Genomic DNA, 18,495 nt, shown 5'->3' with positions numbered 1-18,495 from the left:
CTTTTTTTTTTTTTTTTTTTAAATGTTCACTGCCAAGAATTCAAGCACAACATGAGAATGGGTCTAAAACAGATCTCATAAGAATGAGAAACAGCTGTTGGAGGCTTAATTAGAATCCAACAGGACCCACAGGAGAAAGTTACAGCCGAGTCTGTTTTGACACACAGCCTTGTGCACATGCTGGGCACTCAGCCGCAGACACACCTACCAGTATTGCCATGGTGAGCTCCTCCCGGATATCTTCCAGGGCACCAATATCTGCCCAAGTCACATTGGGGACGGTGACAAAGCCTTCCCTTTTGGCAGAGGGCTGGACTGAGGCGAGCGCAGCAGTGAAATCATCCCACTCGATGCACAGTCCCTGCAGCTGCTCCTCGGACAGGGGGTCTTGGCTTCTTAGCAGCTCCAGAAGCCACTTCAACTCATCCTGACAGGGAGCGATTGAGGGGGAAGATGAACAAACATGAAGTCTGTTGAAAAAGTTATTTTGTACTTTTAAGAATTGTTACTGCAGTATTTCTTTAAGCTGTAAGAGCTTTCCTGTGTTTAAACAATTTTCCCCATTGACACAGTGGTTTATTTTGGTCTCCAGGGCTCATGCAACTTGGCCGGGGGCAGGTCCACTGACTGGAATGGAACACAGGAGGATGGTGTCTGTAGGCGACGCTACACTAGCAGATGACCGTGTTCATTTCTACAACTACCAATTCCCATGTTTCACTTATAAAGAATTGAACAGCAGGTGAATTTTGATAAAATTAAACCAAAATTACACCAGTAAGAGTGTCATTCACAGTATGGCTCCCCGGAGGCTTGCCCCTACACAGAGAGCTGGCATCCTGGGACTACACCAAGCCTTGAGCTTCAAAGGCAGACTTCTTGCTTTGTTTTTTTTTTTTTTTTTTAAAGATTTTATTTATTATTTGAGAGAGAGAGAGAGAGATCACAAGGAGGCAGAGAGGCAGGCAGAGAGAGAGGAGGAAGCAGGCTCCCCGCTGAGCAGCGAGCCCAATGCGGGGCTCGATCCCAGGACCCTGAGATCATGACCTGAGCCGAAGACAGAGGCTTTAACCCACTGAGCCACCCAGGCGCCCCAGACTTCTTGCTTTGTAAAGAAATGAAAGGATGGGTGAAGAGTAACTGAGTAATTCAATTCACAAAATTCTAACTTATGTACAGCATTATATAAGGACTGTGCTTGCTGTGAATTTTAACAGATATATCTGTGGTTCCAATGAGTAAGGAGGGAAAAGACATCTGCAGCCACACACCAGGATGTCTGCTCTAGAGAGCAGAGGCTGCATGGAGAGCAGAGGCTCAGCTCCTCTGATCATGAAGCCATGATGCCTCTGTGCAAACCATCAAGTGCTACATAAATGTTGTGCTGAGTCTTCACGAATCATAGAGCTCCCAACTAGAGCAGGACCATCCTCCAGAGCCACGTGCAGCAAGCTCACCGTAGACTATGCCAGTCCATGTGAGCAGACAGTAACCAGGAAACAGAACTAAATGTCTGGTGCTCTTACAACAGCTGGAGAACTTTCTCTAGATAGACTTGCAGGGTCAACACTATAGGCTTTGGGAGCCTCCAGTGTGAACCACGCTGTGAAGTGGGACAGCAGGGAGGTGATGTGGGAAACATGGGAACATAGCTATGTCCCAAGAAGAGGCAGCAGGCGGGCAGCCCATGGTTTGCCAACCCCTGCTCCACAATTTTATAATCCATGTTGTAAAAGGATTTCACTCAGGATCGGCTAAAAACGTAAAATAACTTGTACTTTGGAAACCAGAGGCATTCTGGATGTAACTGATCATCATGCAATGGATAAAATGCCAATAAAACCAAAAATCATACACCTCAAATCCACTGATGCCTGCTGCATGGCTGACATCAGGATAGGGGAAGGTACCTGCACAGAACACGCCGGTGGTTCAGGAGTGGGCTCGGCTCCCATTGGGTATTCCCGGCCTCGTCCAGGGGGCGAAACTGCAGTCTTGGGATCCATGGTCTGCTGTTCCTGCCATGCCATCAGGACCCTGCTGACCGCGCCCATGGCCGCTTCTCGGCAGAGTGCCATCAGGTCAGCACCAACGAAGCCTGGTGTCAGGTGTGCTAAATGACAAAAAGGGAAACTTTCCGGAAGTCTAAGTTTTCTGCACAAAGTTCGAAGTATTCTGTAGGGAAGACAGGGGCAAAAAGAAATTCAGATTCCTGGGGCACCTGGGTGGTTCAGTGGGTTGTGCCTCTGCCTTCGGCTAATGTGATGATCTTGGGGTGCTGGGATTGGGCCCTGCAACAGGCTCTCTGCTCAGAGAGGGAACCTCTCTCTGCCTGCTGTTTTGCCTACTTATGATCTCTCTGTCAAATGAATAACTAAATTATTTTTTTAAAAAATTCGGATTCCTGACTCACCAGTCAAAACAAGTCACTACTGGGGCACCTGGGTGACTTAGTCGTTAAGCATCTGCCTTCAGCTCAGGTCATGATCCCAGGGTCCTGGAATTAAGCCCCACTTCGGGATCCCCGCTCAGTGGGAAGCCTGCTTCTCCCTCTCCCACTCCCTCAGCTTATGTTCCCTCTCTCACTGTCTCTCTCTGTCAAATAAGTAAATAAAATTCTTAAAAAACAAAATAAAACAACTTACTGTTTATTTGAAGTAAATTCTGCTTTGAGAGTAGATTAAATGGACATCTTCCAGAAATAAGAGCCACCAAACTCAAGTAAACCATCAGTTCTATTTGTCACAAAAAGCTAGGCTGCTGCCCACCTTAACCCCTAGCTTCATGTTAGGACAGTTACTTCCCCAACTTGACCGTACTACATGGGAGAGAAAGCCCGCTCGCTGGAAGCACCACCAGGTAGGGCCAGAGAATGTGGGTCTCCAGGTAATGGCCATCAAAAGAGGACCCCAGACAGTTTGTGGTAAGAGCTTGTGAAGAAACAAGCCAGCCGGGAGTTCTGCAGCCGGCCCTGCCGCTCCCTGCCTGGGCCCGTTGCTGCCCTGTGCACTTGGGTTTTGTCACTTGTTAGCTATGGATCATAGCAGCACTCGCTCGCAGGGGGGTCAGCGTGAACATCTGCTGAACCCTCTGAACAACGTCTGAGCTACAGCAAGCGCCCAAGTGTTAGTTATTACGATTCACATATTGTGACATTATGGATGAACTTGGACAGGGAAATACAGTCTGGAATTTCCAAAGTTGTAGGGCAGAGGAGCATTGATGGAGAGTAAGTTCCAGAAAAGTCCCCTGAGGTCATGTAAGTGAACAGAAAAGCAGCAGATAAACATTACTAACCAATGAAAAATCACTCAGACACTCTACACAACGGAAAGCAAAAAAAGCTTCCACTATAAAACCATTTTCATGAGAACACTAAGATACTCAGAATGTCAGAAGAAACTGCTAACATAAAATAAGTATCATCCTTTTCTCAGTTACAACTTATATTTCTGAAAAAAATGTAGATATTTCCAGTCACCACACTCTGGAAACTCCAGAGGAGGAGAAAAGACCAAGGAAGAGATTTCCAGTTTCAAGATGGCAGAGTGACTACGGCAGCAACAGTCCTCCGCCTGGAAAAATAACAAGATCCGGAAGCATGAAATCCATAGTCCACGGAACCAGGAGGCTGTATGGACCCTTACCACCCAGACCCCGGCCCATTCTGGAAGGGAGCCACAGAACGGGAAACAAGAAGTTCAGTCTTTATTTGTATGAGGTCTTTCAAAAGCCATCAGCGTTAGTCTCCAGGCTCCAGCGGGGCTCCATGTAGAGAGAGGTCTTTATACCGCTAGGACACCAAAGGGATGGGTGTTTAGAGGGTTCTGATGTGTAAACGTCTTACTACCTGAGAAAGGCACCCCGACACGGGTTTCTGCATCAGCTCTAGCTGATGCCTTAAGGGCGATAAACCCCCAGAAAAGATTAAAATATTAGGGGGTTTCCGGAATAAATGATCCAGGTTTAATGTCATTATTTGCCTATAAATAGAATGAATTTTAACTCATTTTTTAAAAATTCACCTGTTATTTTTGAAGTTTTAGATGTACCGAATTATTGCAATGATAGTACAGAGTTCACTACACCTCACACTGCTATCCTACTACTACTGGTAATGTTGAGGATTACTGGCCCAGAATTTTGTAGAGGACCCCTTGGCGGGATTAGTCTGATATTTTTATGGTGATCAGACTAAGTTAATGTAGTCGGGAAGAAGAGCACAGAGGTGGAGTGTCATCCACACCCCTCCCCACTGGGATGTGAACCCTGAGCAGGCTGGATGCTGTCTGGCAGGGTCTCTGCCGTGAGGTTAGCCCTTCCCTCTTCCACACTGTACTATGCCCAGCTCCCGTTTGAGGTGCAGGGAGTCAGACTCCACTCCTTCTCAGTACATCCTAATAAATCATCTGGAATTCTGCACCAGAGGCTTGCCTTTTATTTCTTTATTCAGTCATTTATTTTTATCAGCACAGGCCAAGTGAACAGCCACTTATGAAGAAATGAAGTGGACAGATAAATGATAAATGAAGTGGATGATAAATGATAAATGAAGTGGATGATAAATGACCTAGGAGAGGGGACAAAGTCAGATTGACCTTCCTCAGAAAGGTGCACTAATGAGAAGGGAAGAGATTTGTCTGGCGAGCCCCAGAAAGCAGGAAATGGAGGCACCCAAGGGCTGGGCGGCAGAAACGGGGGCCATAGCGGAGAACCAAACCAGCAAGTTCTGGACAGCCCACGTGAGAAGCACTAAGACCCCATACCATGTGCATGCCTGCAGCCAGCAGGAATCCCCAGAGTGTGCTCTCCACCGAGCCTGAAGCAGGAGAGGAGAGATCTGGGTGTGTGGACGACCACAAGCCCCATCCACCAGGAAAATGGGGTGTGTGATCCCTCACTCCTTCCCCTGCTCGTGTCAGGAGTCCAACAACTACAACCGCAAGACCTGCAGCCCACGGTGCTGCCTCAATGTCTATTTCTGAAAAAACCTGAAGCGCCTCAACAAAAAAGCATCTAGGGAAGTGGACATGTGGCATTATCTAGCTGAAATGACAACTAGTATCACCTGACTGCTTTATAGTGATACTCGGGCTTCAACAAAACTACTACCACTTGGGCACCTGGGTGGCTCAGTTGGTTGGGCAACTGCCTTCGGCTCAGGTCATGATCCTAGAGTCCCAGGATCAAGTCCTGTATCGGGCTCCTTGCTTCGCAGGGAGTCTGCTTCTCCCTCTGATCCTCTCCTGTCTCATTCTGGCTCTCTCTCTCATTCTCGCTCAAATAAATAAATAAAATTTTAAAAACAAACAAACAACAAACAAAAAACCTCCCATCAGAGGTGTCCCATCAGCCTCACCCTTAGAACAGAATGGTCGGCCCCAGTCTGCCACTCGAGCAAAGCACCCACAGGAAATGATACTAATCCATCACAGGTCAGGACTCCCAACACAGCAGGTACAGTTGCTTGGACTTTACCCATGTGTCTCACTGCCTCTCCCTGTGATATAAGGCACAGGACAGACCGAAACACACAGGCACACATACAGAGATGCCTGGAGGAAACAGAGAATGTGAAAAAGTTGCAAGAGGGTTAGCAAATGAAAAAAATACAATTATGAATTCCAGAAAAGTTAAAATGGTAAAGAAAGGTTGTATGATCCTGATACAGGACTTAGGTTAGCAGGGAATAATATTTATACAGAGGAGAAATGAAAATGCTAAATACAAGAATTTGTAACGCAATTACACACTTCAAACCTGTGGCTATGGTTTGGATATCAGGTACATTAAAGAATTATTTGTGATGTTTATAACACCACTGCATGGAAGTTAAATAAAAAGTCTTTATCCATGAGACACTGAAGTATTTACAGATGGAACGACACACTGCCTGGATTTTGCTTTTAAAACGCTCCAGGAAAAAAAGTGGGGGCTAGATAGAACAAGACTGAAATGATCATAACATGACAAGACATAGGGTTCACTGTCCTGAGAGTTTTAAAGAATGTCTGTTAAGTTCTTGAGCCTCCTCTCACTGGGAGGTGGGCACTCTGGCCCCTCTCCCCGAGTCTGGGCTTAGCCCTGTGGCTGTTCAACAGCACAGGGCAGTGGAACGGAGGCTGAGGAACTGCCCAGCAAGAATCCTACCACCCCGAGTCCTCCTGGCTCCAAGGAAGCCCACAGGGTCCCATGATGGGTGCCACACAGACGGGGAGAGGGGACAGACACATAGACAGGTAGCAGGTGCACTAATAAGCTCAACCCTGTGGCTCAGAGTTCCAGCTACCGTCTCTGCAACCACACAACATCCTGCGACAGAACCTAAATTCTTTACCCATGGGACTTGTGAGAGATAATAAAATGACTATTGTTGAAAGCCATGAAATTTTTTTTTTTTTTTTTTTAAAGATTTTATTTATTTATTTGACAGAGAGAAATTACAAGTACACTGAGAGGCAGGCAGAGAGAGAGAGAAGGAAGCAGGCTCCCTGCCGAGCAGAGAGCCCGATGCGGGACTCGATCCCAGGACCCTGAGATCATGACCTGAGCCGAAGGCAGCGGCTTAACCCACTGAGCCACCCAGGCGCCCGAAAGCCATGAAATTTTGCAGTGGTTTGTTCTGCAGCAACAGAAACTGAACAGTTCTACCAGACTGTTTCGTGTACACTGGAATTTTCTGTAACAAAATGCTTTTAAAGTCCAGGAAAACATCAACAGCTACCTTAGGATTCCTACATGTTGGAGGCTGTGCTAGGTACGTTAATGCAGTCCTTACAAGAAGCCTTTCAAAGTTAAGGTCCCCTACCGTCTTATAAATAAAACGAGGCACTGTTACCATTTTTCCTTTATTACAAGTAAACAACGAAAGCTAGAAAACGTCAGCTCTCTAGGGAAAGGTACAGGGACGCACAGCAGAGCTGTCTCAACCTCTGAGATCACATGCTCGAGGCCCTCGCACTCAGTCCCCCGTTTCCCCCAGATCTGCTCTGGACCTTGACAGATCCCTGAGCTCGCCCCTCCTCAGCAGGTGCTCCTCTTTCTACAACTTAGACCCCAGGGCCTCTATTTCCTTTCTTAAATTCTAAATCTCGGCTCCCTCCTAGCCTGGGGAGCACTCCTGGGGAGGAAAAAACTCCAAGATGAGGCTTAGGTACCATTCTACACCCCAATCCTAAACACCACCAAAAAATCCCATTATCCTAGCTGGCTCATTTCAAATCATCCAAGAACATAACTGCAGGCCTTCACCCTCCTTTAGCCTCTACAGGTCACCTGCCTGACTTTCATCAGATGATCTCACTGCTGGATTCATGGAGAAAACACCGTTTTCCAAGTACCACAGCGACAAGCTCCGTGGCCTGCACCCCCCTTCCCTCTGCAACTGCTCCACTGGAAGAGCCCTTGCACTGCAGCCAGCACCTCCCTGGGCTCCCATTCCCCATTCCTCCTACTTGCTCCTTTCCAAAGCATTCCAAGGTACTCTGGTTTCTCCTATCCCACCCCCAACACCCCAATACCCCTTGCACGGCCACTACCTCCCTCTCCCCCTTCATGTCCACACCTCCCTTTGCGGAATCATGAAAGTCTGCTCACTTATTCCTTCTCTTTCCACCACTCACTTAACCACTCAACCAGGATGCTGCCTGATCAGCCTATTCATGAGCTCTCAGATAGCTCATTTGAGCTAGGTGCTCAACTCTAACAACGGTGCTCCAGCCCTGCCCTCCTGAGCTCTCATTAGTCCCTCCTGCAGGGAACACTCACGTCCCCTCACTCCCATGACGCACATTCTCCTCTCTCCAGCACTCCAGCGGCTCCCTCTGGATCCTAACCCTGCCCCCGGACCTCCGACCTCTGGTTCTCGCATTCCAGCTAATCTGCTCTACTCACAGAACTTCAGCTGCCTTTAGTATGCTGATAATTCCCCAATTTGTACCTCCTTAGAGCTCCTGACTCATCCAGTTGCCAAGCTGACATCTCCATTTGAACAGCCTGCAAGCACATCCAGCCCAGCTGTCCGGATCAGCTCCAGCTCTCCCCAAATCCTCCTCTAACACCTCCACTACTTCTTACCCCTCAGAGAAAACCACAGCAACCTGGGAATATTCCCTCCTGCTCCATCACAGCCCCCACCTTCCACACATTCCTTCTGCCAAGAAATGCAACATACTGGCTCTACTTGCTAAATGTCTCAGATTATCGCAGTTGTGCCCCATCCACACTCCAACCACCAAGCACTCCCCAGCTGTGCCCCCAGGAACTCCCCCAATCAGTGCCCCATCCATGCTCTGATCACCAGGCAACTCCCAGCTGTGCCCTATCTACACTCCCCTACCAGACAACCCCCCAGCTGTGCCGTATCCACGCTCCCCACACCAGGCAATGCCCTCCCCCCAGCTGTGCTCTATCCATGCTCCAGTTATGACCTACCCTCCCACCTCCTTAATCCCAATGCCATCTCATCTGGATATTAAAACAGGCCCCTCCCTGGACCATCAGAACCCATTCTCACTCTTCTTTCATTCATTCTTCACATTGTAGCTACAGTTATCTTTTCAAAATAAAAAATCTCTTTCCATCACTGTCCTACATAACTGAACTGCTTTAATTCCTTCTCACCACTCACAGAGAAATCCAAAATCCTTAATAAGGGTATGTAAAGTGCCTTCTGCATTCCTTGACAGCCTTTCGACACCTTATCTCTTCTACAGTCTCAGTGTTCTTCCAGGTCCCCGCACTCACTGAGTTCAGTCACCTCAGGGCCTACCTGGAATAATCTATCATTACGTGATCTGTTCATCGCTATTATCCTTAACATCTCAGCTTCCTCGGAGAAGCCTTTAAGAACCCCCAGACCGGCATGCTTTGCTTGATACATCCTATTTTTTCCTTTTTGTACACATTGTTCTTCTAATCACTCACACTAGTGACTGAAATGCCAACCACTCTGCCTCTCTCCTTTGTACACAAAAGGTGCTGAAGTATTTCCTCAATCAATGACCTTCTAAGAACTAGTGATACAAATACTGACATACCTCAATTCTATTTATATATTTTCCCCACCTTAGAATTTAAGGTATTAGCACTTGCAGATGATAATATAACTGCTTTATTTTTGCACTCAGAGCTAGGCACAAATACAAAAATAAGAAAACTGTATTCTGCCTTTGTCGAAGACTCAAATCAGAAATACTCTTTCTTGGGGCGCCTGGGTGGCTCAGTGGGTTGAAGCCTCTGCCTTCGGCTCAGGTCATGATCCCGGGGTCCTGGGATAGAGTCCCACATCGGGCTCTCTACTCAGTAGGGAGCCTGCTTCCCTTCCTCTCTCTCTCTGCCTGCCTCTCTGCCTACTTGTGATCTTTGTCTATCAAATAAATAAAAAATATTTAAAAAAAAAAAAAAGAAATACTCTTTCTTGGGGCACCTGGCTGGCTCAGTTGGTGGAGCGTCTGACTCTTGATCTCAGGGTTTTGAGTTTGAGCCCCACGAAGGGTGTAGAGATTGCTAAAAAATAATAAAATCTTAGGAAAGCCCTGGGTGGCTCATTCAGTTGAGCGTTTGACTCTTGATTTCAGTTCAGCTCATGATCTCAGGGTTGTGGTCTCTATCTCTCTCTCCAATCAATCAACCTTTAAGTACTAATAATGATAAAATCGCAGGAAAGAAAAAGAAATACTCTTTCATAGGAGGAGTAATGGGTGTGTAAGGGGCACTGAATGTTAATTTTCCACAGTGAAATTGCAAGTTGCAAAGTTCTAGAAATTTGCTACAAACTGGATCAAGTTAGTATTACTAAACTGTACTGTTAAAACTAGTTCAGATGGTAAATTTTATGTTTTTTTTTTTAACCAGAATAAAAATGATATTTCTAACTGCACTGCCTTATAAGAGTCTCACTCATGATTCTACTCAAGAGCTACCGTCTTTCAGGCTTTGAACCCTAGTCTCCCCAGCTGGCTTTAAGCACAGCAGACACTTAAGCCCGGGACTAAGCCAGAGCGCCTGGCCTACGTGAAACACTGCCGTGAACACCACAGCACTGAGTAGGAGTCTACAGTGGAGTTTGGACAAACTGACAAAGCTAGCCATAGTTACTGCAGATACTAGAAATGTCAGGTTTCCATTTATTAAGTGGACAAGAAAAAGGCAACTTTACAGGAGGAAACACTGACAAACTTCCTAACGGAGCAATCGGACCTAACACGACCAATGATGGCACGAAGTGACACTGTGAGCCTCCTGACATGATGCTGAGAACACCTCACCGCCCAGGCAGTATTCCTGCCCAAAGTGTCTAACCTGAGTGTCATCAGGAGGAAATAACTGGGAATGTTCAAATTTCGCAGCACCCAGAAAATGCCAATGTTATGAAAACACTTCCTCCCCGAGGAGGCAGGCTAAGGTTATAGGGTCACATGGACTCAGCCGGGCTTGATCCCAGAGTGGAGTCTAGATGAAACACAAACAACTAAAAAGGGACATTCTTGGGGCAACTGGAAAATCAGAACAGATTACACAGTGAGATATTATCATTGTGTCAATATCAAATTTCCTGGAAGGATGTGAAATGGTGTGACACAGAATGACAGTCCCATCGGAGGACTTATAGCTGAAGTGTCATCATGTCTCCAACTATCCTTCAAATGGCTTGGCAAATTAAAAAAAAAAAAGGTACACACACAAATATACGTGTTTTTTCCCAAGGCTAAAGACAAGAGTGGACAGTTCTAGCAAGGGGTGAATTCAGCTGGAGGGCATACAGACCCTAATCATACTATTCTTTCAACTTATCTGTGGCTTCAAATTTTTCAAAATACGGCCATCAACAAAAGTGTTTAAGGACTCTGTTGATCAGGGACACTGGGCAGAGAACAGACATTTTATCCAGCAGCGAAGATAGGCCCCACTGTGTCTATGTCTCTATGTAGGTTGGGCCGTGGGCGAAACTAAGGCTTGAGGCAGAACACAGGCCTGACTTCTAGAATTCTTACTGGATTGGATGCGTCCTGAAAGCAAGGACTCGTACTTCTCTGCATTGGTCATCTTGCCCTCCACAGTGGTATCTGCACACGCCATATGCTCAGCATGTTTGCCAAATAAGTAAGAACCACTGAAATCTTAAATATCACCATGCTGTGGGCTTAAACACGAGCAGATGAACCTGAACACCTGAGTGACTATGGAAGACCACATGTGTGGGAACGTAATCAGCATGTGCCTGACTGGGACTACAGCTGCTGAGGAAGGATCTGGTCAACAATCTAAGGCTGAAGGATTGAGGAGCTGGGAAGGAGAAGGGGTGATGCGTTCCTCCCCACCCTCTCTCCCACCCACATGCCTTATGAGCACCTCCTTGCCCTGCATCCCCTGAGCTTCCTGCCCTCCCATGACAGTCCCCTCTCCCTACACACCACTCTTCCCGAAAGCTGCTGGGGACCACGGCGCCAACATCAGTGTCACTAACCCGGAGCCAAAAGCCACGAGGAATCCACTCTTACAGAAGACCTCTCTGCTAGATTCCTGCTCCCTGGCCTCATCAGTGCCTCCTGTGTGGCCTTTGCTTACTGAGATGCTGCTGGAGCTTTCTTTGCTCCACGAACACTCACATTCCCCACCCCCCACCCCAACTAGGACAGGCTGGTCTTCAAATGAACACACATGGCTTTCAGCTCTCTGGCTAACTTCTGTTGCAAACCCTGTGTCTTAAGCAGGTTAGCGCAACAGGTGAGAGTGTGTGCTCGATGTAACCTCCGCATGGGACAGGGAGCACAGCTCCACTCCACAGCTCCCCATGTTGTTCCTCTGCCGATCGCCCGACTAAGTGACACCAGCCATGGATTCCAAATCAATGTTACTGGCACAGAAACGAAGGGAGAAAGAAAAGGCTATGTGGTACTTCTCAGCCCTCGTTTCCAAACCACTCCATTCAGACAACACAGCGACACATAAACTTCATCTTCCAAGAGTGTACCTTTCCCTGGAGGCTTCATCTGGGATCCCTAGGCATATCTCTCGGTCGAACCTTCCTGCACGTCTCAAAGCAGGGTCTAAAGCATCTGGTCGGTTGGTGGCTCCAATGACGAGGACCCGGGCCGTCGTGGCCATGGTGTTCAGATCTGATAAGAAGCAGACACAGGGTGAGCAGCGAACAAGACACCGGGGATGGCGGACAACAGCACTTCCATAAGTCACCTGAGTAGTTAGAGAGCAGTACATGTTTTGACGGCAATATACATACAAAGCTGACATTTACTAATTGTCTGTTACATGGAAGACAAGAGGAGGATAAATACACATTGTCCTCAAGCAGCTCACAGTGTATTGAGAAACCCATAGGACAAATCTTGTGACGCATGGTGATGGGTAGAAACAGCGTCGCAGTGAGACAATGGAAGACAGCACAGTTTCACAGAAGAGGCTACATTCAGGGAAAGAGGATATTCATAAGCAGACCCAAGTGACTGAAGTTCTGCCTGAACAGAGTGTGTGAGTGACAGCAGAGGCACAGGCACACGTGCTGAGCTCAGAGGGGGGCTGCTCGGCAGCGGGCAGACTGGGCGAGAATGCACAGTGCAGGTCTCCAAACAGCCGTGTGGCGTGGATACCTGGGTGTGGGGGGAGGGGTACACACTACAGTCTTCAGTTGCTCTGGCATCATCTAGAGACAGTTTCAGGAATGGCAGAGTGCAGGGTCCAGCGTGTGTCCTTCCTGAGTGTTATTTCTCTCTCATTCTTCTCCACTAAGCCAGGGTAGACCAGCAGAGGTCTGACCTGAGGTCTGAGGTCGCACTCCTCACAGGTAAGAAGGCAGGAAGATCCTAATTCAGTACCTTCATGGCTGAGTCATGAGGAATCTGTAGAATATTCCTTAGCCCACAGGAAGCCAGAGAAAGTTTTTCTGAGAAGGGGTGTGTGTTGGAAAGACAATTCTAAGAGTAGAGAGGAAGAGAGTAGAGGAGAGCTCAGCGTTATCTGATGGCAGCCATCAGGGGACAGAGGAGACAATGAGGCAGGAACACAGGGGAGAAGGGGGAGAGGCCCCTCGCAGGGTGAGGCTGCACAGGCGGCCTAAGGCACTAAGTGATTCCCCTCGAAGGGCATGAAGGGCGAGGGCAGAAGGACAGAGAAGGGAAGCGGGTCTGGCCCGAGCGCACGGAGCATGGGGTATCCGGCAGGGGGAAGAGGAGTCGATGCTGATTAGAAACTGAGATTACAGATAGTTTTTGTTTGCTGAAGTGCTGCTCATCAGACAGCTAGGAAACGGGCAGAAGGCAGAGGAGAAGTCTGAGTGGGAAGCCTTATAGACCACCTCTGTCTGAGGGACAGGGGACAGAGGCAGGCACGGCAGGGAACAGCTAAGGAGCAGCCGGACAGACAGGTCAAGGACAGAAAAGACAGCGCCCGTGCTCAAGCCATGTGTGCCAACAATGCCCAGGGCGAGGCAGCCGACAGGCGCAAAGGCTCTGGAGAACCACTGTACGGACGCTTGCTGGGGGCTCACTGTGTGCCAGGCACTAGGGTGTAGTCGGCCCCTCGGGCAACACCTGCCACCCCTGGAACAGGTAGTTTTTAGACAAAGAAACTACTGAACAGAAGTTCAGACAGATGAGCACTGAAAGCCACCAAATGTGGCCAACAGAGGTTCCCCCACAACTGTCCCAGGAGTAGCCTCAGTAAAACGTCAGGGACAGATATGTAGTGAAGGGAGTGTACTGTAGACTGCTAACACAAGCTTGTACTTAGCAGACAGCAGCTACTCCTTTGACAGATTTTGGGTTGAGAAAAGAGGCACAAGGTGGTCAGTTTGAGTGAGACAGGAAAGCTCTTAAAAACTTTCAGAATCTTGGGGCACCTGGGTGGTTCAGAGGGTTAAGCCTCTGCCTTCAGCTCAGGTCATGGTCTCAGGGTCCTGGGATCAAGCCCCACATCAGGCTCTCTGCTCAGCAGGGAGCCTGCTTCCCCCTCTCTCTGCCTGCCTCTTTGCCTACTTGTGATTTCTCTGTGTCAAATAAATAAATAAAGTCTTAAAAGAAAAAAACTTTCTGAAAACTGCATAAAAGCTCAAGGAAGAGATTCACACTGTGAGAGTCACTGAACAAGCGAGAAAAACTTGAAGGAAACGAGACGGCACATTATAATCATGAGCAGCACACGTGCTTCCCACGGAGTCGTGCCTATGCTGAGTGCCCAGCACTGAGGCTGGCATGGAGCCAAAGCCGCTCCCTGGCTGGTTAAATGGGTCTAATGCCCATGGCTACGACAACGACCTAGGAATTCCCTTCCTTCTTCCAGGTCGGGTCACTCAGACACTGTGGTCTCAGGGATGCAAGCTGAGTGTATCAGGGGTTAGTAACAGAACTCAGTGAGAACAGTTGTGGGAATCTGAAAGCCTCCGTCATGAAAAATACCCTTCCACAGGTAATCAACAGGCAGTAATAGAAGCACGAATGTCAAAATGCTATTTTTTCCTGTTGCATAAAAGATAAAAATCAGACCTCAGAGAGGACTGGCCACCCCCTCCTGTCAATAGCTTCAAGATAAATCCCATTCTTCTTCTCCCTTTTCACCAGTATGACGTGATCATGATAAACTGACATTACGTTAGCCACAAGTTTGAATTTTGGAATATTGTGGAAAAAGCAAAGTCTTACTTCTTGCCACGCAAAGTAAAACCTGTTTATGGGGCATCAGCTCTCCTAAACAAAGCACACATTTGCGGGTAGCCTATTAGCCGTACATGTGTATGTAGAATTCTGGAGCCCAGGCTTTGCTGATGACCCACTGTATACACTGGGCCCTGGCTCCCTGTGCATTACTTTCCTCATGGACAAGATCATATTTTAAGATACTTTCCAGCTCCTAATAATTAAAATTATGCCTGAGTTTTAAGTTTTTTTGAAATTAGGTAAAATTAGCTCTTAAGTGGCCTCATTATTACCTAATTCAAAACAATTTACTTAAAAGTTTTAAATTATTAAAATTCAAATTTGTAAACTCTGAATTAGTATTTCATAAAATTCTCAAACTACAGGGGAAAAACCACCATCTGGGACAGACTACTTGTGGCACGACTGTGTCCATCGAACTGTTGACTGCTTTCTCTACTCTGTTCACAGAGAAGACCCTAAAGCATACACAGAGACACACCAGAAACCCCAACTAACCCCAAATGTCAGTAAAGTTCTAGTAATGGGTAATCTGCTTAGGCCCGGTACTTGTTCCTTTCTTCCAGATTGTAAAATCTCTGAAATCAGAAAGCTTCTACCATCATGGGATAAGCATTGTGCCTCAGTATGCCTCCTGGGGTCTCTCCCCTTCTTAGGGAACCACCTATCTTATGGTAACAATATACCTTTAATACGGCAATTCAGAACAGAGGCCTCAAAACATGACAAGAAAATTTTACACGAAAATAAAACAGCAGACTAAGCAACCTGCAACCAGCACCACAAGGAGCTCCAAATCCATACTACTTCAATGTATCTTGTGAATGTAAACCCCAGGCTATTTCACGGTGGACAGGATCTAGTTCCAAAAGTGTATTTACCTTCCCTCCAAATTTCTATCTAAAAACAATTTAACAAAACTGAAAAACAAGTTACAGACTGGGAGAAAGTAACTATACTGTATTTGGCAAAGAATTTGCTTCCTTAACAAATTAAAATAAAGTACTCCTTCAAATTGATTTTAAAAAATTCAGTTACAGGGGTGCCTGAGTGGCTCAGTGGGTTAAACCTCCGCCTTTGGCTCAGGTCATGGTCTCAGGGTCCTGGGATCGAGCCCCGCATCGGGCTCCCTGCTCAGTGGGGAGCCTGCTCCTACCTCACCCTCTGCCACTCTCTCGTGCTCACTCACTCAAATAAATAAAAATCTTAAAAAAAAAAAAATTCAGTTACACAGGAAGCACAGGATGAGAAAGGGATTGGGGTAATACAAAGAGCCAAGAAATAAAGAAAAATGATCCACCTCCTGCAAAAACAGGGAAATGTAAAAGAACAAGGTAAGATCTCTATCATCACCACCAGCCTATCAAACATAAGAACATGGTAACAGAGTTGTGGAGGGACATGGACACAGGGCGGGGAAGCGTACAATGCAAACCCTTCTGAAGGCAGTTTGCCAGTTCGTATAAAGCTGAAAGCATGTAACCTTTAACCATTACCTTAATTTTTAAGGTATCTACCCTCGAAAAGTATGTGTTCACCAAAAAGGGCCACTTAGATTCCCTACAGCTTCTGGTAAACCAAAAAACAAAACAACTTAAACATCAATCAAAACGGGAATGCTTACATGCAATATATTAAGTCCATCCTAAAGAACACCATGCAGGAGTTAAAAGGTAAATTTAAATGCATTAAAATAGCCACATTTCTCAGGAGCACTAAGATATACACAGCAAGTCCTAGAACAATGTGAGTGGTGCAATCGCAGCACTTTACAAAGCAAAACAATGTCAGTATGCTCGCATGTATGCATAAACACATTAAAATAACTGTAAGATGTACTCCAAAAAATTAACAATACAATCCTTTAAGAAAAGGATTTTTTACTCGGTGTTATTTCACCCAAACGTCTTATATCCTCATGCTACTCACACTATTAAAAGAACCCACAACGTATTATCTGAAAATGAATTACTTTAAACTGACCATCCATGCAGGTGAGGAGCTGGGCTACAATTCTTCGTTCCATGTCTTTTGAAGCAACTTCCCTCTTGGGGGTAATAGCATCAATTTCATCAATAAAAAGGACACAGGGTGCATTTGACTAGAAATAAAAATATCACAGAAGATAATCACAAAGACATTCCCCACACTGCAACATAGTTTAGTATGTAATGTTTTAAAAAATTCTGGAGTTCTCAGGCCATTCAGCCAACGAGCAGCACTGAAGAAGGCAGGTCCCAGCATGATCCTGTCTGCTTTAATATGACTTAATTCACCGCAGAGAGGACAATGAGAGACTGCACACAGGCTATCAAGCTTCCAACTCTCTCATCCACCCATGCTTTGCGGTGACCAAGTTACTGAAATTCTGTCATCAGCGAGCAGTATCTGCAATGCTATGAGGTACAACCCAGGAGGGAGCACAAGCCAAGCCAGAGAACCAGCAGCAGCCAGCCGTGAAGAACGCACTGAGGAAAGAAGGGAAGGGAGTCCCCAGTACTGCCGTGTGGATGACCAGAACCTTCCCCGTGTGTTCTTCAAAGCTCAGAGTGGACAGAGGAGATTCTGAAAGAAGCACCAACTGCCTGGAGCAAAGCCACAGCCATGGGGAACAGAGTGGCAGCGGGGGGCTGGGGAGGGAGGGCGTGGGCCAGTGGCCAGTGAGCATGTGGTCAGGCTGGGGAGACGTTAAGGGTGATGGTCACAAAACATGTGAGTGGATATATTTATTAACACCACAGAACTGTACACTTAAAAAATGTTTAAAATGGCAAGTTTAACTTATTTTACCACAATAAAAACAAATAAAAAGAGAGGAGGATCGGTTAATATGAAAAATTTAAATAAAATTATCGAGACATGCAATCTCCAGCAAGCTCATTCCTAATTCTTCAGGGACACTGATCATGCTAAGGGTCAGACTCTCAGCCCGGCTAAGGCGTCTCAACACCATGGGGACCACAGCAACTAAAGGGAAGATCTGGCCAGCTCGCTTCCAATCCTCCCAGTGACAACATGGGCCAAGGGGCAGCGAGTACTGTAGGCAACACCCAGTCAGTCAGCTCACAGACAGTGGTCTTGGGGGCGAGCACAACAGCATCTGCCCACGACGGGGAAACCCAGTGAGAAAAAGAGGAAGGAGGAGCAAGTGATGGTCATCAGAGTTCAGCTGGACAGAAGCACCAAGGGATCTGCTTGGACCATTTTATCCTTTGACCCAGGCCCCCTAATGCTGCTTCATTAGGTAACAGGGATTGGGAACGTTGGCCATTAACCATGTTTTAACAAAAGGAATTATAGCTGGGATGAAATCCAATCTATAATTTCTCTGGTAACAGGATTTTCTTTTCACTGATTCAAAGAGGCAAGTAGAGAAGAGTTTACCCTGGATTTCTTTGGCTGCTTTTATAATGAGATAATCCTAACGGTGAACAATTTTCATACTGCTTACAAACTGTTTGCTAAGTGAAAGGAAAGGAAACAAGACCAGGATAATCTATTTTCAACACACAACCACTGGCTATGACAGCCTCAAACTCCTCACCAGTTACACTTATGCCTGACTTCACATTAAACAGGTGTGTTTAGCCAACAGTCAGTACCCGTGAATAGTTGGAAGTATTTAGCCATCGCAGGCTCTCAGTCGTAACCATGGGCGACCTGATGACCCAGCGTGTCTGACTCACCACGGCCTGCTCAAACAGCTCCCTCAGCTTCTGCTCTGACTCCCCAGACACTCCGGACACAATCTCTGTGGCAGCTACCTTCAGAATTGGGAGGTCCAGTTCCTGGGTAGAAACACATTAAAGAATGATCACGTTGTCAG

The 18,495-nt window shown here is 46.8% G+C and overlaps 1 protein-coding gene across 8 annotated transcripts in view; it reads right to left on the bottom strand.

Annotated features, from left to right (window-relative positions):
- Positions 1–18,495, bottom strand: part of NVL (nuclear VCP like) — a 97,696-nt gene that overhangs the window by 62,230 nt on the left and 16,971 nt on the right. For all 8 annotated transcript variants that reach the window (XR_009347274.1, XR_009347275.1, XM_059145094.1 and 5 more), the window contains 5 exons: positions 18,356–18,457; positions 16,653–16,770; positions 11,975–12,119; positions 1,911–2,175; positions 209–427 (listed from right to left, as the gene is read on the bottom strand). Coding sequence is in view for 6 of the 8 variants with exons in the window: in XM_059145094.1 (XP_059001077.1) it covers positions 209–427; positions 1,911–2,175; positions 11,975–12,119; positions 16,653–16,770; positions 18,356–18,457 (849 nt within the window). In the remaining 2 variants the exon portion in view is untranslated. The remainder of the gene's footprint in view (positions 1–208; positions 428–1,910; positions 2,176–11,974; positions 12,120–16,652; positions 16,771–18,355; positions 18,458–18,495) is intronic.

This window comes from Mustela lutreola, chromosome 14 (assembly GCF_030435805.1).
Source record: "Mustela lutreola isolate mMusLut2 chromosome 14, mMusLut2.pri, whole genome shotgun sequence".
NCBI lineage: Eukaryota > Metazoa > Chordata > Mammalia > Carnivora > Mustelidae > Mustela > Mustela lutreola.
The sequence above is the reverse complement of the archived record's forward strand: the minus strand, read 5'-3'. Positions and strand labels throughout refer to the sequence as shown.